The sequence below is a fragment of the Pteropus vampyrus genome, unplaced genomic scaffold (genome assembly GCF_000151845.1).
Source record: "Pteropus vampyrus isolate Shadow unplaced genomic scaffold, Pvam_2.0 Scaffold287, whole genome shotgun sequence".
In the NCBI taxonomy this organism is placed as follows: Eukaryota; Metazoa; Chordata; class Mammalia; order Chiroptera; family Pteropodidae; genus Pteropus; species Pteropus vampyrus.
In genome coordinates, this window is record NW_011889068.1 from 1,079,553 (window position 1) to 1,096,103 (window position 16,551).

The window sequence follows — 16,551 nt, forward strand, 5'->3', positions numbered from 1 at the left end:
GTTTCCCGCAAACACCCCTGCAGGCTCTCTAGAGTGATACTAAACAATTATTTTTAAACAAGAGATCAAGCCGGGCCCAGCTACACGAACCCAGCAGCACCAGGCTTCAGCTCATCAAAGGGCAGGGGCTTCTGGCCAGAAGATAAGAAGGTTCCATAGGTGGCAGACTCTCGCCTGAGAAGTTCCTATATGCAGTGATCCCTGCCCACGCTGGCTGGGCATCCCCAAGTGGCCTGGCCCGAGTACCTCAGACTCTAACATCTCTGAGTCCTCTCAACTCCACAGACCCAGGTGATTAAGCATAAGAATGAGCTAACAAAGATATGCACACAAAAATCCTATTCAAATAATATCTGTAAAAGGACTGCTTTAAGAGGTACTAAGTATCAAGTTCTGCCCGCAGACCAAGTCCTGGCAAACACATCAAATATTTGACTCAGGCAGCACACGCCATGCCCTTATGTCTGCCCAACATCTGGCACAGCGTTTTGGAGCACTTGCCTGAACATTTCCACATTCAACTTTCACAGCAGTCCAGGAAAGCAGGTAGATATAATAATTTCCATATTACTCATGAAAAACATTGAAGCTCAGAGAGTTTCAGTGACCTGTGTAAGGTCAGAGGACTAGTCAGTTATAGAGTCATAAATTCTCATAAGTGGGAGAAAACCAAAGGATTCATCTAAACCAGGAAAAATCAATAAGACTGGAACTGAGTGTTGACTCTGATCCAGTAGTGACCACCTGGGGCACTGTATTAACCAGGATGGGTAATAGCAATGGCTAATATTTCTCTTTCTTAAACAGTTTTCTTGAGATATAATTGATATACAACAAATTCTATGTATTTAAATATATCATTTTATAAGTTTTGACATATGTATACCCTCGTAAAACCATCACCACAATCAAGATAGTAAACATATCAATCACACACGAAAGCCTCATGCCCCTTTGTAATCCATCCCTCCCAGCTCTCCCCGCCTCCCCATTCCCAAGCAACCACTGATATGCTTCCTGTCACTATAGATCAGTTTGCATTTTCAAGCATTCTGTGTAAATGGAATCATGCCCTATATACTTTTATATATATATTTTTCACTCAGCATTTTCTTATTGATAGGCACTAGAGTTGTGTCTCATTTTTGTCTTAAGAGCTTAATATTTCTTGAGTGCTTACTTTGGGCCAAACATGCTTTGAAGTGCTTTATATATATGAAATCATTTAATCACTCGGCCAATGTCATGACATGAGGTAAGTACTCTTCTTCTCCTTTATCGATGAGCTAACCGAAGCACCGCCAGGTTGAGTAAAGTGCTCAAGGTTACACAGCTGTTAAATGGCAGAGCCAGGATCAAACCCAGACAGTAGGATTCTAGAGCCACCGCTCTCAACTTCCTGCTAGACAGCTATGCTCACTTAGCAATGCCTGTCATGGAAAGGGCTGAGGAAATGGCAGTCGCACCACGTGTTTGCAGTACCCAAGCTGTTAATTGCCATCATTTGTCATCTAAACTCTCCTACCACATATTTAAGTCCCTTACAAACATCTATTTCAGCTGTTCATAGAATAGAGAACATTTCTAGGCATGAATTTGTTCAGCACTAGAAATTTCTGTTCCAATTGAGTATCATAACACAGTTGGTCTTATTTTTTCAAAAAGTTTTTTACTTTTGAAAATAAATCAATGTAAATCAGGAATATATGATTGTCATTGAGTAGCACCTTTGTATTTGAGAGTTTAAAAAGAGGAATAGCTCTTTTTTTCAACAGTACAACTGGAAATGACTCAACCAGCCCTTCTGTGAGTGCACAGGGCTTTTGAGGAATGCCTTTTCAGAAAAGTTGTTTTGTTTCTGATGTGATTCTTTCTGGCTCCTCTTCCTCTTTCTCAGTTGTGAGGATTCTGTGTGAATTACAGTGCTGCCCCACAGCTCTGAAACAGAGGGGGGCCGCCACTCGAAACCCTATTGTTTAAGGGTTACATAAAGAAGATTTTGTTTCTTCAACAGAAATAAGAGTCGTGGATTCATGGCTGGGAATAAAGAAAGGGCACTATCGGCCATGCCAGGACTCACTGTAAATAACATGCTTGAGTTCATCCCACCTGTGGAGCCTGTCTTACTATTTAACTATCAGACTTTGATTTTAGTTAAATAAGCATGAACTTGATGACAACCAGCTTTTCTGGATCTCTAGTAAGGGAGTTGTAGGAATAAGGTTGAGCTGGTTGTTCCAGCAGTGAGCTGATAGAGCAAGATGGACTGGTATTCAGCCAAGAAGGGAGAGAGTGTTTAATGGATATCTACTGTATGTCTGGCCCTGTGCCTGGGCTGTGGGTATTTCAGTGGACATGCCAAATGTCACTGTGCTCATACAATCTCATGGGGAAGCCAGACATTCAGCGAGAAACAATACAACTGGAATAGACTCCAAATGTGATCCATTCTATGAAGGACGAGCAGAAAGAGCAGAGCATGGAGCATGTGAGGGATTGGGGGTTGGGAGAGAAGCTGCCTTGAGTCCGGGGCACAGAGAAGGCTTATCTGGACCAGGGACATTTAACTGAGCCCTGACATGTGAGTCGGAATTAGCCAGATGAAGAGCCTAAATAGAAGGTTTGAAAGAGGAATGTTTAACGCAGAAAAATAGCTAGTATGAGAAAGCCTCAAGTTGTCCTGGAGAAACAGAAATAAGGCCATTGAACTTGAATGGAGAAAGAGGAGGCAAGGCAGGGCCAGGGGAGCCCCCATTTTGCTAATCAGGAAAATGAGGCTCTGAAAAGTCAACTAACATGCCCAAGCTTTTGTAGCTGGAACTCACAATCATTGTTATTTTCATACTGCATTTGACTATGTCATCCCACTTTATACCTACAAGTTCTTAAAAATATGCCCATTTTAGAGATAAAGAAACTGAGGTACAGAAAGAGTTTGCTCAAGGTGGCATAGCCAAAAACATCAGGGCCAAGATTTAAATGCCAAAGCTCTCTCACTACCTTAGCAGTGGCTCCCAAACTTTCCTTTAGTGTGAGAAAATACTAAGGAGTTTTTAAAATTGCAGGTTCTCTGGCCTCATCTTCAGATTATTCGGCTCAGTAGGTCCTTGGGCAAGTCACTGAGCTTGGCTCATTTCAGCTTCCTGATCTGCAAAACCAGGAAGCAGATTCTCATTTTCTATACGGGGAGGTCAATAGATAACGCCTAATCCCAAAAAATAAGACATGGCCTTACAAGCATGGTATATGGTGGCACGGAAGTTACCAGCCAGATACAGAAAAAGATAGCCTCCCAGGATGGGGAGAGACAAAGGTAAAGCCTAGAGATTGCTGTTTGTCTTTCATAAACCTTGTAGAATTAGTTGACTCTTTAACCTATATGCAACTCTAACTTTGATTTTAAAAATTTACAAATTAAAAATAAAATTTATGAAAGTGCTGGAAGGTTGGACTAGATAACCTCTAAGACCCAATCCTCCTCTAGCATTCTGTGCTTTGTCTCAATTTCTGATTAAAATTCTAATCCAAGTGTTGTGCTTGCACTGAAGAACTGGTTAACAGCTAAGTAAGGACAAGGGGGCAAAAAAGAAAGCGGAGGGTATGGGAGAAACAGTGTTTACTGAGCCTAGAGGTAGGCCCAGATGCTGTGCTGAACACATTGCTGTCTTCATCCTGTTTAGCTGTCACTGGGAGGAAGGTTATTATTACTGTCCCTACTTTAGAGATCAGAGGAGTTTAGTAACTTATACTCAAAAAGACACAGCTGATGAGGGTCAGAGCCTGGATATATATACAAAAACCTGTGGTTGTTTCTTGCGTTGACCTCTGATTAAAGCCAAGTGCAACACATTACCTCCCCACTCCCACCCCCAGCCCCTAGAGGTGGTTCTGCAGGGGTTACTTAAAGACAAGGGTTCTTGAACCCAGGATAGGATATAGTTGGATCTTGGGAAGGGGTGGGTCTTGGAACTGGAACGTTTCTGAAACTCTGTTTCTCTTTTCTTCTTTCTGAACATCTGCTAATCAGTTTCCCCAAATCACCTGGCAAGATATAGCACCCTACGGCTCTCCCCGTCCCCCACTCTCGTGTTCATATTACCTGTAACAGTTCCAGCCCTAGAGAGAATGATCCAGTCCACTGGGTCCTGGGTTGAAATTCCTGGGAAAGAGAATTTGATTGGTCCATCCCTAGTCCAATCAGCTATGCCTCCAAAATGTAGCCATCAGATATGACTGCCAGGGCTCACATGTGTTCATGTGTGGGGTGTGTCTGGGAGTGGTGGGTATAGATTAGTACCATGAGAAAAGTAAAAGGTAGGATCATTTGCTCATAAGCTTTACTAGATCTCATCTACTGGGATATGACACCCTGGAATTCACTTTCCCTTTCTATTCCTACTTTGCAGAAGAAAAAAGTGTCAGTAGTAATGATAAAATATCATTGAACAATTTTAAAAAGTTAACCATGTACTAGGTTGAATTTTTTTTTTTTTTTTGGTTGCATGTGTCAGAAACCAAACTCAATGTAATTCAAACAAAAAAGAAATTTAATGCTCATGTAAACTGGGAAACACAGACATTATCTGACGTCAGGCATACGTGGACCAGGAGCTCAAATAATATCTCAGGACTCTCTCTCTTGTCATCTCTCAGTTCTGCCTTCCTTCACATTGGCTTCCTTCCTGTCTTCTTCAGATGGCTCCTTGCAGGAAGCTGAGAGAAATGACTACAAACAACCTTAGCTTAGAGCTCATTCATGATCCCAGACCAGTGCTTCTTAGTGTGACAAGTGGGAGAGCAGCAGCGCCCCCTAGAGAGCATCTTGAAAATTTGCAGGGATAGTTTGGGTTGTCAGTAATGACGGGGAGCTACTGCTTGAATTGAATGCTACATCCTACAGAGCATGGGACAGTCTTACACAAAGAATTGTCTAACGTTCCACACAAATTTATAATGTCCACTGGGCATTCATGTAGATGGAAAGAAAGCTTATTTAATTAACTGAGCCCAGACTAACCCCACAATACATACAAACATAAAGTCATTCTTGCAGTTTTTTAAAAAATATATAATTGACTTATAACATTATTAGTTTCAGGTATACAACATAATGATTCAATGCTTATATATATTGTGAAATGATCACCACAATAAGTCTAGTTAATATCCAAAAATAACGGTCATAAAGATGCTCACCAAATTAGTGTTTCTGTTTTCTTCGGATAAATACTCAGAAGTGGCATTGCTACACGGTTGTTCTATTTTTAACTTTTTGAGGAACCTCCACATCATTTTCTATAGTGGCCGCACCAATTTACATTTCCACCAACAGTGTACAGGGGCTCCCTTTTCTTCACATCCTTGCCAACACTTATTATTTGTTGCTGTTTTGATAACAGCTATTCTGATAGGTATGAGAGGTACAGATATGTGATAATAGATATTTGATAACAGATACTCTGACAGATATCTCACTGTGGTTTTGATTTGCATTTCCGTAATGATTAGTGATGCTGAGCATCTTTTCATATGCCTGTTGGCCATTTCTATATCTTCTTTGGAGAAATGTCTGTACAGATGATGCCATTTTTTGATTAGATTGTTTTTTAATGTTGAGTTATATTAGTTCCGTATATACTTTAGATTTTAATCTTTTATCAGATATATTATTCTCAAATATCTTTTCCCATTCAGTAGGTTGTCTTTTGTTTCATTGATGGTTTCCTTCACTGTGTTGAAGCTTTTTAGTTTGCTTGAGTCCCATTTGTTTATTTTTGCTTTTGTTGGCCTTGCCCAAGGAGACATATTCAAAAAGATGTCAAAGAATTTGGTTGGGTGAGTTTCACTATCTTCTTCAAGTTCACAGATCCTTTCTCATACTTTATCTAGTCTGATATTGAACCCCTCTAGTATATTTTTTTCGGTCTAGTTGCTGTATTCTTCAGTTCTGTAACTTCCGTTTGGTACTTTCTTATATTTTCTGTTTCTTTGTTGAAATTCCCACTTTGTTCATACGTTCTTCTTCTGAATTTGGTGAGCATCCTTATGACTGTTATTTTGAATTCTTGATCAGGTAAATCACTATCTCTATTATCTCTATTTTATGAAGGCTTTTTTCTGAGGTTTATATCTCGTTCTTTCATTTGGAACATATTCCTTCTTTTCTTCATTTTCCCTGACTCTCTGTGTTAATTTCTGTGCACTTGATAAAACAGCCACCTCTCCAGTATTGAAGGAGTGGTCTCATGTTGGAGATGAGCCTTATTATTCATTTCTGCCCTAGCTCCTTTGTCAAAATTTTATGATTGTATAAGCAGTCTACTTTATTTTTAATGGCTCCCAGTGGTTGATGGTGTGCCAACAACTGTCAGTGTCCCAAAGGGAAGGATCTTAGTCAGCACATAGATTCAGACTGATTAGAAGCCAGATCCTCAGGTAGCGGTTTTTAAAGTATGCAAATATAATCTCTTCCGGGAAAAGACTAGGAAATGGGTGTTTCTGTCTGTTTCCTCTGTGCTGAGCCCTGGGGTAATAGCCAGTTAAGGACTGTTTCTTTTCTTTCATTCCATTGAACTTGTGAACACAAGCCTGACTGGCCACCAAAGACAGGTTATCAAAAGATCTCCCCTGAGTGGCAGTCACAAAAACCAGGGCATCAGATTTAAAACTGTGGCACTAGTTGTGTGTACAAGTTCCCCGCCAGGAGATACAATGCTCTGGAACATAGAGGGAAAATGCAGAGATAGCACCCACCCCCTGAGGTCTCTGGAAAAGATTGCAAATGGCCTTAGATGTGTGTTTAATTAGAAGCCTTCCCTTAGGCTGCGGCTATGAAGATAAACTAATAGGTCTCTTTCACAGAACAGGGCTCCTCTGTGTGTTGCCCCTTTGCTGCTCTTCTCTACGTGGGAGTGGCAGCCAGTGAAGAACTCTTTCTCCATTTGTTACAGTCCTGTGGGACCCACAAGCAAAAGCCCCGTGGGTAACTAGAACCAGGATATATAGAGGTGTCCTCTGGTGGCAGCCTCAAAAATTGGGGGTCCAGACAAGTGTACAGCTCCTTTCTGGGAGATTATGGTGACCTGAAGCAAGGCAGAGGAAGAATGCAAAGATGGCATCCACTGCCTTTGTCCCCAGAGAGTACCTCAGTTGGTCCTCAATTTTAATACGGAATTGTTCATAAATACTAACTCCCATGGGTACAGTGAGGGAAAATTGTACTTTTCTTTGTTTCAAATTTAGTAAGGGCTGTTTACTATTTCACTATTTCAGGTAACACAACACCAATAGTAATGTCACTGATGGTATTGGAGATACCATACAGCTCACCTGCACACATCTCCACTTGTCACTGTCACACTCATTGTGATTCTACATATTTGGGCAAACATCTGATTTTCTTATTATGTCTTCAAGTGTAAGCATGCCCATGCATTTACATATTACACATTATTAATTTATTATAAACTATTATTGTAAACTATTTTATTATGTTATTTTTATGGGATATTTTTATTTCTCTTTTGTATTAGACTTGGGAGAGCATGTTGATTTTTTTTAAATGACATATGTATTATTTACGAATTCTCTTTTGGTATATTAAAGGGATAAGAAAATAGTTGTTTATGAAAAGAAAGTGTTAGTTTCAAGAACCATGGCCCAAGCAGAAAAGGGCAGTCTGCTCCCTCCTAACAGCAGTGATGTGCTGACTCATAGTAAAAACCCTACTGGGCTAGTAGGGGTCAGGACCCACCCCCAACCCAGGGCTCACTGTGACCAAGAGAAGGAAGTGCTCTTCCGGACCAGCCTGGTTAGCCGAGTAACTTTGAGACAGAGGCAAGGAGGAAGGCAGGGGAGGCAAGATTCCAAGTTACACAGCCCCACTACAGCTACCAGGAGTTGGGGAGGGGTCCCCAAAGTAACAGCAAAGTGTTCTTACTATATGAAAGTGGATGCAAAGTTGAACAAGAGACAATTATCTACAAAGTCAGTACCCACCAACTTAAAACCAAAGCAATGGAAAAGTGTTGGTGAAATACTCTCTACCACAGCCTGCAGGGTTTACGAAACAAACCCACAACAAACCAGATTGCTAAGGATAAAGAGAAACAAAGTTATCATTAAAATACAAGAAAAACTGTAAGAGAAAACCATGAACCACTCTAAACAAAAGTGATGATGCAATAATAAAAAGCTTCCACCTAAAATTGGCAGGAATTCTGGCTACATTGTGCACATGCACAGTGGGAGATAGCAACACCCGAGAGCAGGGTTTGACAGCTTGGTTCTTTGGCTGAATGTTAAATCAGTCCCTAGGAAACACTAGCAAAGCACTAATTCTGGTAACCCTTGACTGCATATAAGCAGTTGTATATAATAATGGCACTCTAGGGAATCATATCCACTTACTTGTAAGAACCAAGGAAAAGACTTGCATTGTTCTTACCAGTTGGTGGCCCATCTGATGTTCCTTCTTACGAGCTGCAAACTATATTTTCTATAAAACAAAGCTGTAGGAGAGCTCCATAAATGTCACATTTCCCAGTTGGGTTTTGCACGGCACTAGGGAGTGAACAATTGGATATAGAATATGGATATTCTAATTTGCTGATGGAGAAGCTATCCATAGTTAATAATTAATTTTTCTTTATTTAATAAATATTTTTTAGCATATTTCTATGGCCTGACAGAGTACCTAGTGATACAAAAACTTGAGACTCATAGTCTAGTGGGAGACCACGGTCCACGGACAGATGTGCTGAGTGGCACAATGGGCTACATCCCTCACTCTCACCCCCCTGCTCCCAACTCTGTGCATCCTAGCCTTCTCATTCCTGGACCAGCGGTTCTGCCTCAGGACTTTGTTTTTTGGGTTGGGTTTTTTGTTTTGTTTTGCCGTTCTCTTGTCCCTGGGTATTTGATGGATCCATCCTTCTCTTCACTCAGGTCTCTACACAAATGTCACCTCCTTGGACCACCTGACTACCTTAACTAAAATAACAATTCTCCCTTTACCTCCAGGCCTTTTACTCTCTCATTCTCACCTCTTTTTATCTCTGGCTCAGTTTGATTTGTCTTTATAATATTATCAGTATTCAATGTTAAGAAAATGGTTAATTCTTATTGAATATTTTCTATTCATCTAAAACTGGTCTAAATATTTTACATGTATTAACTCTTTTCATTCTGTTAACAACCTATGAATTAGCACTGAACTTGCTATTATAATCCCCTTTTCACACATGAGAAAACTGTTGCAAGAGAGGTTAAGTAGCTTGCCCAAAGTCACAAAGAGTTGGGATTTAAATTCCAGCTAGCTCAAGTCCACTCTTAACCACTATGCTACATGGCTGCTCTCCACATAGTCACTGATCTACTTTCTTCTTTATTTGACTGTCAACTGTCTCCCTCCTGGAATGTAAGCTCCAAGGGCCAGAGATTTGCGTGAGCCACCATGGTACCTCCAGGACCCAGAATAATTTTCACAGGGTAAGCACTAAACAAACACTGGACAAATGACTGATGATCCTAAGTATTACTGCCCTGGTCCCTGGGCACACAAGAGTTCCTGAATCATCATAGGATTAGGACTTGGGACACTGTGGCTAATACCCACTTTTGATGAGCACTGTACCTTACAGGAACAGATCTCAACCCTGGCTACACACTGCAGTCACTTGGGAGCTGTAAAAACTCCAGTGCCTGGACCTCAACACACAGCAATAAAATCAGGGTCGCTGCATGGGACACAGGCCTTGGCACTGATAAAGCTTCACAGTTGATTCCACTGTGCAGCCAATTTGGGAACCACATCCATATTTGAATTCGATCAAGCAGTGAAAGCAACTAGGATGGTAATAAAATGTTATCTCATCAAGTCTGGGGGTAAAGTAGAAGAACATTTTAAAAGAATTAAGCAGTGAGTAGTTTGAGTCTAGGGAATATGGACCATTAGATTCCCACCCCACCACACTCTACTGGAGGGCAAGGAGTCCTTTCATGGAAGCTCAACTTGTTCCTCTTTGTGATTTAAAATAAGACACACACACACACACACACACACACACGCACGCACGCACGCACACACACACCCCAAACAAACAAACAAACAAAAACCTCTCCCAGGATCTCTGCATCTTCAAGACTCGTGTCCTGGTTAATTCTATCTGATTGATCAGCAGTCTCAGCCTTGTCAATGAGAAAGGATCACCCAGTTCACCAGGAGCGATATTTCCCTATATTTCCTTAGTGGGCTTGCAACTTTACCCTTGGAAAGTCTTAGGCTTAATTTTAGAGATGGTAAAGTTAAATGCATTGTATTAATATTTTTATGTTAAATTTAGAAATAGCTTATGTAATATTTATCAGTTGATACATACAATATTTATGTTTAAGAGGCCTTGGCATTGTAGGGTCTCCAATATATTAGCCTTATGATTCTAATGTAGAATGTGTAATTGAGTAATCAGTTGTAGACTTTAGATTTTTAAGTTGAAAAGTATCATAGAATTTATCCATATTTATTAACAATACTGTAATATTTAAGATAACTGGCAAATCACCGTCAAAATTTATTAAATTTTCCATGATTATTTGAGTACTGGAGAAGGTTAGACAGTGCTTCAGATGTATACAGAACTTGAACTAAGTTGTAGAAGGGGCTGGTGTTTATTCTGGAGATAACCTTGATTTCTCTCTTTCTCTCACTTTCCATTTCTGATCCATTGGCAAAGCCTGTTGGCCCTTTCTTTAAAATATATCCAGAATCCTGTCCCTTTTCACCAACTACTTCCATACTGTTCTAACCTCTATTATCTCTCATCTAGATTAAAAAAAAAAATAGGCTCCGGACTGGTACCCCTGCTTCTGCCCTTATCCTCTCCTCTAAGCCTGGTCCTGTCACTCCTGTTCCAACCTTCCAGCAGCTTCCTTTCTCACTCAAGGAACTACCTCCCACCACTGTTCCTACTTTTCTGATTCCCCTACTGCTCTCTCTCATTCACTCTGGGTTCATGGCTGAGCCAAGTATCCACTGTTCTAGGGTCTTTGTACTTGCTGCTCCTTCTACCAGAAGCGCTCTTTTCTAAGACAGCCCCATGGCCACCCCTTGCTTTCTTTTGCTAAAACGTCACCCTCTCAGAGATGTCCTCCTTGACCATCCTATGCAAAACCTTTCGCACCTCTTCCTACCCCTTGCCTTGCTTCATGTTTCTTGATGGCACTTACCACCATCCAACAGATTATATACTAAAAATTACATTAATTTTTTAGATACTAAAAATTACATTAATTCTGGGCACAAAATTGCCTTCAAAGGCAGCAACAATTCACACTTATGTGTCAAAAGATTATATTACATTTATAATGGTTTCAGAGCTGATTATTTTACATTTTTCAACACTGATTTTTCCTATGTTAAAAAAATATATAGAAGGTAGTACTATGTAAATAACAAACACTAAGTGTTTACAACCCGCTAGGCATCATTCTAAGCACTTTAACCACTTAATTCTTACCATGTGTGTTGGTTACTATTACTACTCCCATTTTTCAGATAAGGCAGTTGAAGCATAAAAGGTTAAATATCTTCCCTAAGATCACAAGACCAGGGTTGGCAGAACAGTATTTCCAGACCAGGCCACTTGGCTCCAAGGCTCATGTTCTTAACTACCTGGCTAGAATATTTTGTTAAAGCATCATTTCCTATGAAGCTCAGAGGAAAGGTCAAGTCTTGTCTCTGCCCCAAGATGATAAAATGATCTTGAACAAATGGCTAAATTTCCATTTTACCTGCATGGGGCTCTCTTTCATCTCTAAGCTTTGATTAATTGACATTAGACAACAGAATTTTCTGACCATAGAGAGTACCACAGTCCACAGAGAAGTTGAATAGAAGAAAATTGATTTAGAAGACATGAAGGATCTGGCTCATGGGCCCACTTAGAAATATGAGACATATAATTTTATAGACAATTTCAGGTGGCTTCTAAATTTCCCAGGTCCTGGGTGAAGAATCCCTAGTATAAACAGTAAATCTCAAACCAGTCTAAGGAATGTGGATCCTCTTTCTTTGAAGGAGGTTTTGGGGGTGGGGGAGGGAGGGAAGGCTGTGTTTTACAAGTTTGAAATTATTCAGAAGTGGTTCACTTGCAAGAAGGGAGAATGAGGATCCTTGGTGCTTCCCAAACCTCCTCATTGTGCACCTGAGTCACCTCAGGAGGCGAGTTCTCAGCCTAGGTGATACTGACATTTTTGACGAGCTAATTCTTTGTTGCAGGGCTGCCCCAGGCATCATAGAATGTTTACCAGCATCCTTAGCCTCTACTCACTCAATGCCAGAAGCACCCCTCTTCCAGGTGTGACAACAAAAATTGTTTCCCCATGTTGCCAAATTTCCACTGGAGGGCAAAGTCACTCCTGTTTGAGAACCCCTGACCTAGGAGAGCACTTTAAAAATAAATCTTGTCCACACAAACATTTGTACATGAATGTTCATAGCAGCATATTCATAATAGCCTAATACTGAAAACAATCCAAACTTGTATCAAATGGTAAATTAATAAATAAAATGTGATATATCCATACAATGGAATATTATTTGGCTATAAAAAGAAATAGAATATTGATACATACTATATCATAGATGAACCCTGAAAACACTATACTAAGTAAAAGAATCCAATCATAAAAGACCATAAACTGAATGATTCCATTTATATAAAATGTCCAGAATAGGTAAATCTGTAGAGACAGAAAAAAGGTTAATGGTTGCCTAAAGCTGGGGTGATGAGGAAACTGGAGAGGGATAGCTAATGGGCACACGGTTTCTTCTGAGGGGTGATGAAAAATGTTCTAAAATTGATCATGGGGTGGATGCATAGTTCTGTGAATATACTAAAAACCATTGGCTTGTGTATGTAAACTATAACTTGATAAAACTGTTAACAAGAAAAAAAAGTCTCTACCACCCCCTGTCTCTCACTTCCTACCCTAGACCTGTTGAATCAGATTCTCCAAAGGTCAGGCCCTGAGAACTGGGCATCTATCAAAAGCTCCCCAGGTGATCTTGATGCAACTGGCAGGTTCTCTAGTGTTTGGGAATCTCCACCAGCCTACTGCTGTCTCCAAATCTCAGGCTGAATGACAGATCTTTTTTTTTAAAGTGTGCACACACGCACACACATACACACATGTATAATTGAGATATAATTGTCATAATTGTTTTAGGTGTACAACATAATGATTCAATATTTGTATGTATTACGAAATGATCACCACAATAAGTCTAGTTAATATCTATCATACATAGTTATAAAATTTTTTTTCTAATGATGTGAACTTTTAAAGATCTACTGTCTTAATGACATTCAAATATACAATACAGTATTATGAACTATAGTCACCATGCTATACCTTACATCCCCATGACTTATTTATTTTATAGATGGAAGTTTATACTTTTTAACCCCCTTCACCTACTTCTCTCATCATCCCCTACTTCCACACCTCTGGCAACCATTAATCTGTTCTCTGTATCTATGAGGTCAAGTTTTTGTTTGGTTTGGTTTGGATCAGGTTTTTTTAGATTCCACAACATCTAAGTTGCGATTGCCCACTGGAATCCGATTGTGACTAGGAACCTCACTGTGGTTCCTAGTTGATTTGCATTTTCCTAATAATTAGTTAAATGTTGAGCATCTTCTCATGCGCTTGTTAGCCATCTGTATGAGTTCTTTGAAAAAATATGTATTCAGATACTCTACCCATTTTTAAATTGGATTGTTTCATTGTTTTTTGCTATTGAGTTGCATAAGTTCTTTAAATATTTTGCATGTTAACCCGTTATCAGATATATAATTTGCAAATACTTTCTCCCATTCTGTAGGTTGCCTTTTTGTTGTGTTGACTGTTTCCTTTGCCATGCAGAAGCTTTTTAGTTTGATGTAGTCCTATTTGTTTGTTTTTGCTTTAGTTGTCTTTAACTGGCCTCTTTTTTTTTTTAATCAACACTTGCCTTCCAGTCAGAAGAGGAGTATAAATTAATAAAGACCAGAAAGGATCCCCATTGAGATAATAATAGAGTTGTCATCTGTTTGTGTGTAGGAGCTATTTATGATCTTCAGGTGATGGAACAAAACATTCCACAAATTATGATTTCGACATGCAATGTCCCCCGTGGACTAGTGTAAGAAGAAATCTCAGTGTTTACATTGCATTTTGGTCTTTTAACCAAATACCTCAATTTTTTCCTGTCTGCAGCAATTCATTGTCATTTCGCCTGTCTTAGAATATTAGATGCAGAGCACATCTTACGCCTTGGAAAGTACAAGAAGAGAGAACACACTTTAAAAGGTGACATTTGCAAAACTGGTGAAAGTTCAGGAACAGACTTCCTCAAGGTAAGAGAGATCTGGTCACATCTTTTTGGGGGGGTTGCCACCATAAAAGTATCCAGAAGCGTCATTCATTTGTCATTCTTCATTGAACATTTTCAGTTGCTGATAAAAAATGTTGGTGAGAATGTGGAGAAAAGGGAACACTTACACACTGTTGATGGGAATGTAAATTGGTGCAGCCACTATGAAAAACTGTATGGAGATTCCTAAAAAATTAATAATAGAACTACCGTATGACTCAGGAATCTCACTTCTGGTTATACACCTGAAGGAAATAGAATCAGTTGGTGAACGAGTACCCTGTGGTCATGTTACCACAGCATCTTGACTTGCTCTAGGTGGCAGGTGAACCTGAGTGTTCCCTCCTCTTCTTTTGCTGTTTCCTTCCTTACCAAGTTCTTCCTAACTGCTCAGACAGGCCTGGGCTCCAATTCTGGCTTGCCCAGGCACTGTGGCATTTGCTTTTCCTGCATAATCTTAATTAATTACAAAAAAACAATCCTATGAGAGAGATGATGTAATTATCAGGGTCTTCAGATGAGAAAGTTAAGCCATCAAGAGCTTAGTCAATTGTCTGAGGTCAATTTGGCATTAAAAGCATATGCTCTCGGTGCCTGACACATAGCTAGGTCATATTATCATTTGTCTTATTCTCCAAGTCCTAGTCTATTCTTTGCTGATCGGTTTAACTCATCTTTGATAATTGTTTACATCTTCTAATGACTCACTGTGTTAGCACTTTCAAGTAACACATTACATTTTATAGGGACTTCCTAGCCATCAAACTATGAACCCCAAACCCAAATCCCTAATGCTTGGAATTTCAAGTGCTCTGGTTGATTGGTGGTGTGGGGCGGGGGGTACAATTTGGGGCAGTGGCTCTTTCCAGGTTGCTCTCAAAGTACCATTTGGGCACAAAATAACATTAACTCCAATTTACTGAAAGCTTTTCTGCTTAGCACTTTATATATTTTACCTGTTTTAATCCTTCCGATAACCTGAAAGGGTATTATCATCCCCCTTAACAACAGAGGAAACTAAGTAAGGCTCAGTGCCAGTGAGCAGGAGAGCCAAAATTCACAGCCAGGTCTTTCTGGCTCTTAATAGCATCTGCCCTGCCCTTCATGTAGCCTTTCAGAGGTTAGCTAACCAAGAGTATTCTGGATATTTTCTGTCCTGTTATTTATGTTTATGTCACACCCCTTAATAAACCATACTTTAAACCTCTCAAGAGACTGGATCTTATTCATTCTATGTTCCCTGTGGCATCTGTGGTATACCTAATAGGTGCATAATATATGTTTGTTGCAAGTATGGGTGGCTGGTTCAATTCATTGCTGCTTTTTGCTACAGAGATGGACTCAGCCTTTGAGTGAAATGCTTGAACCAAGCCCCAAATCCTTGCCAGCAGGTTAGGGCCACCTTTTCTAGGGCAGATGGCAATGGGCATCTGTGTGGTCTAATTGTAGTACAGGCAAAATTTGCCACATCAAATACAACTTTAACTTGCCTTTAGACTAATTGTTTTTTTTAAAGTACTAACCCTGTGTCTCTCCAGTTCTAGATCTCTTGGCTCACACCATGGGTTAACTTGCCTTAGCCAAGGGTCTTTCTGTTGCAGGTTACAAATCCCAATTCAGACCAGTTTACATAAACTGAGGTGATTTACAGCTGAGAATGCCTTGGAGAGGCTTGGAGAGCTGAGGGAACAGCTCCTGAGCCCAGGAGCCTGGAGACACCACTCCAGCGAGATCTTCTCTCCTCTTCACTTGTCAGGTTTCATTTTGCAGATAGGTGAGCACCATTAGGAAGGGGAAATGGTCATCTGCAACTCAGACCCTGCCTCTGATAGCTCAGGAGCCCAAAGGAAAAGAGAGCAATTTTCTTCCACTTTCGATTTGGTAAATTCTGAGGAGAGGCTCCAGTTGGCCCAGCCTGTGTTGGGTGCCCATCACTTGGACCAATTAATTCATTGTCAGTCATTCAACAAATATTATGAGCAAAACGACACCATACTTAGCCTCATGAAGCTCATAACCAGTAGGGGAGATGAACATAAATCAATTGGCCAGCAAGTGCAAAATTGTACTGTGACAGGTGCTTTGAGAAATAGATAGATGGTGCTGAGAGTATACATGAAGATTTGACCTTGAAG

General features: G+C 40.1%; 1 protein-coding gene across 1 annotated transcript in view; it reads left to right on the top strand.

Moving 5' to 3' along the window:
- The first annotated feature begins 3,239 nt into the window (after positions 1–3,239).
- Positions 3,240–16,551, top strand: part of LOC105302914 (60S ribosomal protein L4-like) — a 40,323-nt gene continuing 27,011 nt past the window's right edge. Inside the window, 3 exon segments of the mRNA XM_023521017.1 lie at positions 3,240–3,313; positions 7,606–7,715; positions 14,260–14,399. Coding sequence (XP_023376785.1) covers positions 3,240–3,313; positions 7,606–7,715; positions 14,260–14,399 — 324 coding nt within the window.